This window comes from Bidens hawaiensis, unplaced genomic scaffold (assembly GCF_021521415.1).
Source record: "Bidens hawaiensis isolate Kalapana, Puna unplaced genomic scaffold, B.hawaiensis_p1.1 tig00008374_1, whole genome shotgun sequence".
Lineage (NCBI taxonomy): Eukaryota > Viridiplantae > Streptophyta > Magnoliopsida > Asterales > Asteraceae > Bidens > Bidens hawaiensis.
The window spans coordinates 625,459-638,356 of NW_027491592.1; the positions used below are offsets into that span (position 1 = coordinate 625,459).

The window sequence follows — 12,898 nt, forward strand, 5'->3', positions numbered from 1 at the left end:
TATTCTACTTTTCAATTTTCTCTTAACATAGCCTATCCTACTACTTATATTGAAGTTGCAATAATGAGAGAGTGGCATGAGGCTATTGTTGATGAACTAAAGGCCATTGAAAAGAATGAGACTTAGGAATTGGTTAGTCTTTAACCGATAAAAAGTTTAGCTGGTTTGAAATGGTTGTGCAAGAATAAAGTTGGTCCAAATGGAAAAGGCGCAAACAAGACCTGTAGCTTGCTAAATGGATGGATCTTATCAGCGTCCATATATGATAAATCATAGATTGAATCGCCGAATCGGAAAAATTGGGTGCTATCTTATTGCTTTGTATCGGCTAAGTTCACGAGTTGAAGATAAGCGGACTCAAATCCCCCCACCCCCACTTTTCTATTGAAAAATAAAATGTATATTTTCACTAAAAAAACAAAAAAAATATGGCAAACGGAACCATTAACTTCCTTGTTCGTAGACAAAGCATATTTGGAATTATCTTTCATTCCAAGGCCTAACTTGTATCATGCACTTCATATTCTCCTGGAGTTCGCTCCTAGAAATATAACCATCCTTGCTCCGCACGTCAATTCATGAGCCTCTTATCCATTATCATTCCATCACGGTGGGGTAGGAAATCAAAATTAAGAACTCACATTGGGTTTAGGGATAATTAGGCTCGAACTAATGGCTTCCACCACTTCAAGGTGACACTCTACCGCAGAGTTACATTGATAAATAGAACTTACTAATCCTAAGACAAATAGTCGAGAAACTCAACGACACTATTCTTGAACAACTTGGGGCCGAGCCTGCTTTTCGCACTATTAAGGATACTCGCAAAAATAAGGAATTTACTACCAAGAAATGTGTGCACCAGCTTCTCGGTTTGATACCATAGTGGTGGTGTTGGTTATCGCAGCAATCAAGTCTTCATTTCTAGATATGGAGCTAACAAAGGAGATTTGTGTTTAGCACCCAGAAGAGTTTGAGATAGAAGGTAATAAAGAAAAGATATATAAATTAAAGAAAGCCTTATACGAGTTAAAACGGACTCCAAGAGCTAGCATTATAAGATTGATGGATACTTAGATCATTCATCAATCATGGATACAATGTCAACTAAAGGGTTTAGGGATTATCGGGGACAACCTTGGAACACTATAAGTTAACTAAAGGGTTGCATCACAGCTTAACAAACTGATTGATATATTCTAAAGGGTGATACCTTTAACCACAAACGGTGGAGATGATAACACAGTGTTCAAAATGACAAAGATACCTTAAACTATCTCTATCGAGCATACAATAATGTTATTGTAGATTCATCAACTGATGGAAGAATTTCATATTCATGGCCGCTCTCTCCATTGAAAAAAGCTGGTTGCTTAGGTTCAGATAATGCTCCCTCACTAACCAGCATCAAAACCACCGACAACATAGTTGGTCTATCTTCTGCATTGTGTTGCACACATAACAATGCAACATGTATTGATCTTAGTACTTCATAGACCACACATGAGGCATGTAAAGATCCACTCAATAGTTCGATGGACCTTCCTTCTTTATAGAGTCTCCATGCCTACATCAAACCATAAAACATATTCAAAAAAATAAAAACCTAGTTTCTGGTCAAGATATTAGGATTGGTCTTACAACTTGGCTTACATGTCCAAGAAGATTGTCATTGTGGTCTTCATGAGAGAACTCTCTGTTTTTCTTCCCACAAATTATCTCCAACATGAGAACACCAAAACTAAATACATCTGACTTTATAGAAAAACGTCCGTGTACTGCATACTCCGGAGGAATGTAACCACTACATATATGGTAAAAAAAATTACAGATTAGTGTTGGTGTTTCTCTTTCAATATCATCTTACAGAGTATTAAGATTTAAAGTTAATGAGGATTCTTACTATGTTCCGACCACTTTCTTTGTCTTAGCAATCATATCATGTCCTAAGAACATTCTAGCAAGGCCGAAGTCGGATATTTTTGGGTTCATGTCACCGTCCAGCAAAATATTACTTGCCTTAAGATCTCTATGGATAATTTGAAGGCGGGAATCTTGATGTAGATAGAGAATACCTCTAGCTATCCCATGTATTATATTGAACCGTAGAGGCCAGTTAAGCTTCAAACTTCTTGTTTCATCTACCAAAAGGTGAATGTCATGTCATGTGTTATTATATAGTGTTTGAAAGTAAGATGCCAAGTGATATCATAGAGAGTGAGTCATACCAAAAAGAAACCAGTCCAAGCTTTTGTTAGTCATGTATTCATAAATCAAAATCAATTCATTTTGATGAACGCAGTATCCAAGAAGCTTCACAAGATTCCGATGCTGAAGTTTTGCAATACAAACGACCTCATTCTTGAACTCATCAAGACCTTGTTGGGATGTTTCGGACAGTCTCTTCACAGCTATTTCTCGTCCATCTTCCAACACGCCCTTAAAGATTATAGTTATAATCATTATTTAAGGATACATTCAAATTCTGTAGATTTTAAAGATATCAATTCATGATAGTGAAATTACCTTGTAAACGGGACCGAAGCCGCCTTCTCCAATCTTATTGGAGACACTGAAGTTGTTAGTGGCTCTGGCTACTTCATATAGGCTGAAAAATTGCAAGTCTTCAAAATGGTCCATCTGCAGACTTGTATTTTTTTCATCACGCATATGCCTCTGTCCTACAAACGATATGGTTGCATAACTTTTTTCAAATTCATCTCCGATAAACATGCAAAATTATCAACATTACTTTCTCCTCTATGTTACCTTGTCTTTTCATGTGGGTCGTTTTCTTTAGCTTTCTGCACGCACATGCCACTGCAAAGAGAAGTGGCACAGCTGATGAAGTTAAAAGCACTACTACAAGTATTGTTTTCCGATCATTCAGATCAGACTGGGAGTTCACAAGACCTTTCATTAAGGAATAAAAATAGTTAGATGTTTACCACTAATGCTAAAAACACAAAAATAGTTCAATTTTTAGAAGAAAATTGTGTACCTTCTAACTCGGAGGCTGCCATTCTTATGTAGATATCTTGATCTACATCATATTCCCTAGTATCCAAAAGCTCATCAAGCCATAGCAAACATCCACTTCCTCCATTTCTGATATCTAAACTTGCATAACCTGTACAAGAGCAGTTCTGTTTGCAGGTCATCTCACATTCTTGTAAGGTCATGCTTACGTTATACCATGACAGTCGTGTGTCTGGTACCTTGACTCGTGCAATTTTCCAAAAACCGTCCTCATCCCCATTCCTATTACCATTCCCATTTCCACAATTCAAAGGCTTTTTGCGTATACACCCCCTCGCCCAATCAGATGCCTGCCATTCTTCTGGATTTCTTGGTTCAAAACCCTGCATACAAGCACAAGGTGGATGCTTGTTAATGCTACAGATTCCATAAGGACCGCAGAGTGAAAACCGATCACAACTATCAACTATTGTATTTGCATACACAATCCAGTTTTTGGTTCGCTCAATCCATTGCAAAATCTGTGTCTTGCCATCCCATGCCAAAAACACCCGTGTAACAACTGAACCTTCAAGTGTATACGTGTGATAAATTTCCTTCTCATTCATGACAAATTTGCTGGAGTAAATCTGATTTTCTACTTCAATTGGAAAGCCACTAAAGCCGAGACCATTCCACGGTCCAAGTCTTGCTATTATATGATCACCCTGCCACTCAAAAGTTTGCGGATATCCATTTGTGTCGTGTGTATTCCTATACACGCCTATAGAAGGATCCTCAGGACTCTTCCAAGATATGAAGAACCTTTGTAACCCTGTTACTAAATCCTTCCCGAATTTCATTCCTGGTAGAAATGTGTCACCAGGATTGTCAAAACTTTGCCAAATCATATTATTATTATTATTATTCCACACAACAAGATTTCCTGTATCCAGAAGCTGCAGCCCTACCACCGGATTATTACTCCTCACTGAAACCGTTGAATTTGATGACCAAACCATGCGATTTCTGCCACTGCGAATCACGAGGTTTCCCTGTCGCGTAAGTTTGAGCATACTGGACTTATCTGTAATTGGCGTCTCCCTGTTAGCAACCCATACAACAGTACCGTATGATATCTTCTTGTACCATATCCCCAGGTATCGGTTCTTGGACTTCCCGGGACTAAAAAATCCCAACTCGAACATTTCTCCTTGAGAAACAAGAGTGTCTTTACCATCTTTGATTTCTTGATTTGCAGATATGGTATCTAGTGCAACACATTTTAATGACAGCAAGGTGAATGCAATAAAGAATAATAGTTTGGACCGGTCCTCCATTAATGATCCAGCCTAAAGGTAATGACAACTTTCTGTTCATCATAGATGCTTAAATCTACATCTAATGTCAAGTCAACAATGGCGGGCTTCGTATGTCACCATTTTTTTAATCTATCAAGAATCAACAGATAACAAACTTTACATTAATAAATCATATTAAAAAGGACTATTGGTTTTTGTTGGTCCCAAGTATTTCATTTTTGCCTGCGCTGGTCCCAACTATCACTTTAACTGTCAACGGTCCCAAATTTCACACATGTGTCTGCCACCAGTCCACGACTAACCGAGTACTAACTTCGTTATGTTTTAGCTGACGTGTCCATCCTACGTGTTAAAAAACGTTGACGTGGCTGCCTGCGTCATCTATAAATGCCAGCTCACCAACCGGCTCTCAGCTTTTAATTCCCGCAACCTTCCTTCACGGTTATTCCTCCACTCACAATTTTGTTACGTGATTCCATTCCCCTGTATCATATCTAATAATATCTATATACACCCACTCACTATTCATATTCATTTCATTCTATTCATCCACCACAATGTCTCCCGTCACATCTTCAGATCCAACCGCTACCTCACCGGCACGGGCACCACACCTCGCTACCTCCGCCGACTCCTCACCGCCACTTCCTCCGCCTTCACCTTCGCCGTCACATCCACCAGCATCATCAGATCTACCGCCTGCTCCTACTCCGTCGGATAATAAACCACAATCTCATACTCCGGCACCGGAGGCTGCGGACGCTGCTGACGTGTCAAATATGAAGAGTGAGGAACACGACGGTTCGAAGTCCGGTGGAATGAGCGGCGGGAAGAAGGCCGGAATTGCTTTCGGAGTGATTGCGGCGGCGTGTGTGGTTGGATTTGGCGGAGTGTTGTATAAGAAACGCCAGCAGAATATAAGAAGAGCCGAGTTTAGTTCGGCTGCACGCAGAGAGTTTCTCTAGAATATAAGAAGAGCCGAGCCGAGTTTATTTGGTGAGATATCGATTTAGGTTTAGGGTTTTTTGTTATTAATATACAGGAGGAGAAGGGTTTTTGTTATTAATATACACACAGGCAGCCACGTCAACGTTTTTTAACACGTAGGATGGACACGTCAGCTAAAACATAACGGAGTTAGTACTCGGTTAGTCGTGGACTGGTGGCAGACACATGTGTGAAAGTTGGGACCGTTGGCAGTTAAAGTGATAGTTGGGACCAGCGCCGGCAAAAAAGACATACTTGGGACCAATAAAAACCAATAGGCCTATTAAAAAACATGATTGAACTTTAACGCAAATAATAAATTATTACAAGATGTTAAGAACCTTTGTAACCCTGTTACTGAGTCCTTGTCACTGCGAATCACCAGTTTGAGCATGCCTGATGTATCTGTAGTTGAGGTCTCAGTGTTAGCAATCCAAACAATAGTACCATATCCGGTACCGTTTCTTGGACATCCTGGAATAAAAAAACCCAATTCAAACATTTCCCCTTGATTATTTGATTTGTTAATCAAGTAATAAAGAAGAGTATATTTGTGGACTGGTCCTCCATAGATGATCCAGAGGAATGATACTGATTTTCAAACTTTATATTCAAATGGTTGAAAAAATTTTCAACAGCAAACTTTATTTGAAATTCAACAGCAAACTTTTTTAAAGTAAATACATACTAGTTTATTTGAGTTCAATTATTTACTTTATAAAAGTGAATGGTAAAAGAAAGATTTTATTAATGGATATCAATCTAGTTTGTATATGCTATAAATATTAAATATTGAAATGTCCTTTTATATAAGAAAATTGTAACACGTTACATCATTTCAACATTGGAAATTCTGTTAACTTTTCACGAAATGAATATTTTATCCTTGCACCTAAAGGACAATTCCTCTCTAAAAAAATGTCTTATGCATGCATACACTAAATATAACAACAGAAATATATATAGCTTAAACAAAAACATATAACCTACATTTGTTCTAAGCATAAAATACACACAAAAACATATATACAACCTAGCTATACAGTATTTTAACATCAACAATTATTTACAAACTACACATAAATACATATATTCTACACATGTGTATATTAAATATCAATACATATATATACACACACACAAAAATATATGACTTACACATATGTTCTATATCAACAAGTAAATAAAAACTACACACGTGTATTTTAGTATCAACGGAAACATATAACCTACATATTTTATCTACATCTTACAAGACCTAACATCTTAATTTCTAGCGATTCTTGTTGAGACGTGGTTAAAATATAAAGAGATAACTGTAACATCCCAATTTTTCGTTCGGATAGTAATAATAATAATAATAAAATATGATAGGATAAGTAGGCTTTTAGATGGACTTAATTATGGACCAAAAGGGAAAGATGGGCCTTAGGTCCATGGGCTTAAGGGAGTATAAATACCCAACCCTAATCCTTTCCATTTTTATCCTAATCTACACACTAGCCTATACCTTAGAAAACACACACAACACCATCTTATAACCCGAACCAAGATCCGAAGGTGAAAACCCGAGCTTGTTGGTGCTGGAACGTCGTGACGGACCAAAACAACATCAAGGCTTAACCGTGTTCGTAGTTCGACTCGTTCAAGGTACGTTTATAGTTAGAAATCATTCGTATAGGTACGGTTTGATTTGGGAAATCATAGATCTGTGTTAGTTTGTTATAAACGAACCCAAAACAACAAATATTACTGGAATTGATTAGCATTTGATAGGTTAATTGTTAACCTAAAAGAACCCGTAACCTATATGCCTAATCGCACCCCTTAAACATCGATGTTAGGCCGATTTGATGGTTGGGGTTTGTAGGCGCTGGTCAGACGATTCCGTTGATACCAAAATCGTGATATTTGGTTAAGAAGCGAAGGTTTAATTGCAGATCTAAGATCTGTTGACTATTTGCTGTTCTTGACGATTTTGACTTTGACCCTTGAGTCAAAGTCTGGATAAGAACTATGGGTGATTCGTTATGGGTGATTCTTTAGCTAGTTCGTTATGAGAGCTTAGCGAATTAGAGGGTGATTCGTTAGCTAGTTCGTTATGGGAGCTTAGCGAATCAGAGGGTGATTCGTTAGCTAGTTCGTTATGGGAGCTTAGCGAATCAGAGGATGATTCTTTACCCAATTCGTTAAGGGCAAAGTAACGAACTAGGAGTTTAATATAAAGACAGAATGGTCCCTGGACTTAGAAAAGAATTATATAATTACATAACAGCCCTTGGAGTTTGGCAATTTATGAAAGATACCTTTAAAGGTTAATGAGTAACGATTAACTAACCATGTAATGATTTAATGAAGTAAAACAGCTTAGACGTGTAAGACTAATTAAGTAGCAATGAAATGACAAGAGCGGTACTTAATACTGTAATTATTAAACAGTTAGACGCGCACAGCCAAGAAGGAGTAACCGTTAGCAGAAGAAGTAACCGAGTTCAGGTGAGTTTCTAGCCCCATTCCTTGCTATGTTTTCGGGGCTGTGTGCATACTCGATGTGTTGTTAATACATTTATCCTAAGTGATAAGTGTATGCCATATGTGATATATGTGATAGGTATGAATGATTACTTGTCGGTACGCGAACGATCTTCGGATATTGCGCGTACTGTCAGGTTATAAATAAATGTACGAATATTATATACGGAAGATGTATGAACATTACAAATGAACACTTGTCGGGGCGTGAACGATCTTCGGATATTGCACGTGTCGACAAGGGGTATGGTTGCTAAATGAATGATGTAAAGAACGCCTAGAGTGTTCTTATGCTATAATGTAATTATTGTATATGTGAAGTATGTGTATACAGGTACACTACTGGTATGTGAGTCCTACGTTCGACATAGTAAGTTAGGATGGCAAATCCCTCTAACTTCTATTGGACCTAGACTCGGCTGGTGATGGCGTAGTTAAGGACTGCGGGCCTTATACGTGATGTAGATGATAGATGTAGACGTAGATAGGGACGGTGGGCCTTATATGTGTTATAGGAAATAGACGCCAACGTAGATAAGGACTGCGGACCTTATACGTAATGTAGATAGGCGTCAGCACAGGAAAGGACTGTGGACCTTATACGTGCTATATTTGTGTTGTGGTAGCATAGGGGAAGACTGCGGACTTCGTACGTGCTATGGTTTAGGTTGCAACATAGGGAATGACTGAGGACCTTGTACATGTTGTCAATATAGGATGGTATAGAGAAGGACTGCGGACCTTGCACGTACCATAATTTGTGGGCATAGGTATGGACTTCGGACCTTTTACGTGTTCACGATCTCGAGTACAGGTATAGACGGCGGACTATGAACGTACTCTCGGTAGACTGAGGTTAGTGATTGTAGCTATGTATGTATGTATGGTAGTAGGGTAACGGATTAAGTATGAATATGTATCTTCGAATATGTATGTATGTATATGTATTGTATGGCGTCTGATTAACTAGAACTCACTCAGCGTAGCTGACTTTTAGTATGCACGCAGGTGAATATGATTAAAGAGCTAGCATGAGGTTGGCACATGGCATGGATCGAACGGCTGGCATTTGAGGATGGAAGAAATGATGTTTTAATGTGATGATTTATGTTAGGGTTTTAAAGAAAAGATTAAATGTTTTGTAATAAATAGTTACATTTTTATATTCCGCGAAAGTTTTAATAAACTCTGATTTGTAGAACTGTGTTTATGAGTAAATCCGACGCTAAAGTAGGGCTACCGTTAACGGGGCCTTACAATAACTTGTAAATTTAATTTATGACCAAGCTTGCAGCTGAGCTGAGATTATCGTGTTCGATTGGGTGTCGGTCTTTGTTGGAAGTTCTCTTCGGTGCGGATGTCTTAGAGAGATAGGTGGTAATTAGGGGCATTAATTATTTGAATCGGACTTGAAAAACCCAAAATTCAAGTCAAATCAAATTCGAATTTGAATTCGAGTCATCCAAATTTAGCCCATATCCAAAGCTAATTTTGAATTCAGTTTTTGTATGATCAAATTCGAGTGTTGGAATCTCGTACTAACCCGAATAATCAGAATGCAAATAATATATGTGTTTTAAAATTTATAAATTTTTTAAATATTTGTTCGTTTTCTTTTGAGGTTATTTTTTCTATTCGGGTATATATATCCCAATAAACTTGAATTCCAACAAACTTATTCGAATTTAAATTTGACTAGAAATTTTAACTCACAACCCATTTCATAGACTAAACATGTTAAGTTTTGTGCAGACTGCAAACTAAATAATATAGTCTAGGGAAAAAGACCAAAATAACTATTTGGCTTCTAAAAGTTAACATTTATCCATTTGAAATGTATTTTCCCAAACTATCCACACCCAAAGTAGTAGATCGATCAGTTTGGATTATAATCATCACCCGACTGAATTTTATTCCAACCAAAAAATGCCATGTGTAATAATATTAAGTCGAACCGGCCGGACTTTTCAAAAATCCATTCAATAGACAATCCAGTCGAACCGTTTGGATTTTTTCAACCACATTTTCCTGACACTTGGCATTTTCCGGTAGGATTAAAATCCAGTCGGGTGATAATTATAATTCGGACTAACTGACTTATTTGGGTATGGATAGTTTTATAAATAGAAAAAAGGTTCACTTTTGAAAATGAAAAGTGAAATAGACCTTTTAGAAAGTTTTCCAATAATCTAGCACATAAAACATACACCATTTGTGTAATTAGCTCACCAAAAAAGAAAATGAAACTTAAGACCACAGCCCTGTCCCACCAAGGTTACTATCTGTAGAAAAACTTGTCACATACCTAACAAAGACCGCCATCCAGTTGACTCCAAGAATGTTTGAATTTTAAGAAACTATCATTGCTTCCACTCAAGCACTGGATCATCAATGAAGAACCACTCCATTAATATATTCTTCTTCATTGCTTTGATCTTCATTCCATTCACATATTATTCTTCTGCACTTGATACCATATATCCATATCAAGAACTCAAAGATGGCAATTCCCTTGTTTCCAAAGGCGAAATGTTCGAACTGGGATTTTTTATCCCCGGGAAATCCAAGAACCCGTACGTGGGAATATGGTACAACAAGATATCATACGGTACCGTTGTATGGGTTGCTAATAGAGAAACACCAATTACTTATAATTCAGGAATTCTCAAACTTACCATAAATGGAAACTTACTAATTCTCAGTAGCCGCAGCCCGATGGTTTGGTCATCAAGTTCGACGGTATATTCACAAAATAATAATAATAACAATAGTAGTAGTAATAATCCGGTGTGAAAAATGCATCTTCTAGATTCTTGGAAGGTAGATAGTTGTGAATGCAACCGGCCGGGAAGGTAGATAGTTGTGATTGGTATTCACTTTGTGGTGCTTATGGGATTTGTAGTATTAACAAGCATCCACCTTTGTACTTGTATGCACGGGTTCGAACCACAAAATCCTGAAGAATGGGCGGCATCTGATTTGGTGAGCGGGTGTAAACGCAAAAAGGCATTGAATTGTGGACATGGGAGTGAGAGTGATGATGTTTTTTGGAGAGTTGCGCGAGTGAAGGTGCCAGACACGCGACGGTCATGGTATAATGTGAGTATGACACTCGGAGAATGTGAGATCGTTTGCAAAAGGAACTGCTCTTGTACCGGTTATATGAATTTAGATATTAGAAATGGAGGAAGTGGATGTTTGCTATGGCTTGATGAGCTTTTGGACACTAGGGAGTATAATGTAAATCAAGATATTTATATAAGAATTGCAGCCTCTGAGTTAGAAGGTACACAAGCTATTTCTCACTTGTATATAGTAAGGGTTTCCTTCTAACTCAGAGGCTGCCATTCTTATGTAGATACTTGATTTACATCATATTCTCTAGTGTCCAAAAGCTCATCAAGCCATAGCAAAGATCCACCTCCTCCATTTCTAATATCTAAACTTGCATAACCTGTACAGGTGCAGTTCCTTTTGCTGGTTATCTCACATTCTCCGAGGGTCATGCTTACATTATACCATGACTGTCGTGTGTCTGGTACCTTCACTCCCGCAATTTTCAAAAAGACTTCCCCATTCCCAATGCAAAGGCTTTTTGCGTATACACCCGCTCACCCAATCAGATACCTCCCATTCTTCTAGATTTCTTGATTCAAAACCCTGCATACAACCACAAGGTGGATGCTGGTTAATGCTACAGATTCCATAAGGACCACAGAGTGAAACCCGATCACAGCTATCTACTGCAGCGTTTGCATACACAATGCACTCTTTGGTTCGCTGATACATCCATTGAAAAATCTGTGTCTTTCCATCCCATGTCAAAAATACCAGTGTAACAACTGAACCTTTAAGTGCATATGTGTGATAGACTTCCTTCTCATTCATGACAAATTTACTAGAGTAAATCTGATTTTCTACTTCAATAGGAAAGCCACTAAAGCCGAGACCATTCCACGGTCCAAGTCTTCCTACTAAAACATCACCCTGCCACTGTAAAGTTTGCGGATATCCATTTGTGCCGTGTATAATACGATATACTCCTATAGAAGGATCTTCAGGACTCTTCCAGGATATGAACAGCCTTTGTAACCCTGTTGCCAAATTCTTCCCGAATTTCATTTCTGGAAGATATGTGTCACCAGGATAGTCAAAACTTTGCCAAATTATATCATTTTCATTCTGCACAACAAGATTTCCATTATCTTGAAGCTGCGCAGCCACCACATGATTATTACTCCGCGCAGACACTGTTGTATTGGATGACCAAACCATGGTGTTGCCGCCACGTACTGAGAATCACCAGGTCTCCTTGTCGGCTAAGTTTGAGCATGCCTGATGCATCTGTAATTTGTGTCTCCCTGTTAGCAACCCATACAACAGTACCATTTGATATCTTGTTGTACCATATCCCCAAGTATCGGTTCTTGGACTTCCCGGGACTAAAAAATCCCAACTCGAACATTTCACCTTGAGAAACAAGAGTGTCTTTACCATCTTTGATTTCTTGATTTGCATATATGGTATCTAGTGCAGCACATTTTAACGATAGCAAGACGAAAGCAATAAATAATAATATATGGTTCTCCATATTGATCGATGATCTGATGTTAATGTTGGTTCAGGCCCCTTTGCAAACGCACACTACCAAAGTTGCTCGCGTAATATGAAAGAGTGGAGGTAAAACTTTCAGAAAGAAAGATGAAAGTTCAGGTATTATTCATTAAACAAAACATGCCTTTATATAGTAAATACTCCTAATAACATTGAAACAAATAAACATGCAAAAAGAAACTCCTTTTGCGAGTTTAGAACTAAATCTGACCCGTTCCATCACCCATCTGACTTGTGACACCCGTTAACCGGCTTCTGACCCGCTGATCATGAACCTACTTGACCAGTAAACTAACCCAATTAACCCAACATCTAATGGTTTAAAATTCTACCATCAAAAGTCAAGTCAACTGAATGAGTTTTTCTTTACGTATGTGACGATCTTAAATTCCTCCACAGCACCTTTTTTGAGGAAAAAAAAATCTCTATTTACTTAATTTGACAATCTAAAGTCAGGTAAACTGAGTGTGGTCTTCTTTACGTGT

At 38.1% G+C, this 12,898-nt stretch overlaps 2 protein-coding genes and 1 pseudogene across 2 annotated transcripts; 1 reads left to right on the forward strand and 2 right to left on the reverse strand.

The window, feature by feature from the left end:
• Positions 1–1,279: 1,279 nt before the first annotated feature.
• LOC143637619 (G-type lectin S-receptor-like serine/threonine-protein kinase At4g27290) lies at positions 1,280–4,310 on the reverse strand. The gene is made up of 7 exons (XM_077104961.1): positions 3,002–4,310; positions 2,770–2,913; positions 2,527–2,681; positions 2,229–2,439; positions 1,904–2,141; positions 1,654–1,804; positions 1,280–1,567 (listed from the first exon to the last, which is right to left on the reverse strand). Exons 1-7 carry the CDS (start codon positions 4,296–4,298, stop codon positions 1,280–1,282), a joined length of 2,484 nt encoding a protein of 827 aa, XP_076961076.1. The 5' UTR covers positions 4,299–4,310.
• Positions 4,311–10,730: 6,420 nt separating this feature from the next.
• LOC143637583 (G-type lectin S-receptor-like serine/threonine-protein kinase At4g27290 pseudogene) lies at positions 10,731–11,132 on the forward strand (annotated as a pseudogene).
• Positions 11,133–11,149: 17 nt separating this feature from the next.
• On the reverse strand, positions 11,150–11,687 carry LOC143637584 (G-type lectin S-receptor-like serine/threonine-protein kinase At4g27290). Its single transcript, XM_077104939.1, has 2 exons — positions 11,342–11,687; positions 11,150–11,253 (listed from the first exon to the last, which is right to left on the reverse strand). The coding sequence occupies exons 1-2, from the start codon at positions 11,685–11,687 to the stop codon at positions 11,150–11,152; spliced, it is 450 nt and encodes a 149-aa protein (XP_076961054.1).
• Positions 11,688–12,898: the final 1,211 nt, after the last annotated feature.

Excerpts from the sequence above, each read along its gene's own strand:
- LOC143637619 (XM_077104961.1), bottom strand. The coding sequence starts at position 4,298 with ATGGAGGACCGGTCCAAACTATTATTCTTTATTGCATTCACCTTGCTG. Across the intron at positions 2,682-2,769 it reads GACCCACATGAAAAGACAAG|GACAGAGGCATATGCGTGAT; the intron begins GTAACATAGAGG and ends TATCGTTTGTAG. Across the intron at positions 1,805-1,903 it reads AAGAAAGTGGTCGGAACATA|TGGTTACATTCCTCCGGAGT; the intron begins GTAAGAATCCTC and ends CCATATATGTAG.
- LOC143637584 (XM_077104939.1), bottom strand. The coding sequence starts at position 11,687 with ATGAATGAGAAGGAAGTCTATCACACATATGCACTTAAAGGTTCAGTT. Across the intron at positions 11,254-11,341 it reads TGAAAATTGCGGGAGTGAAG|GTTATGCAAGTTTAGATATT; the intron begins GTACCAGACACA and ends GCACCTGTACAG.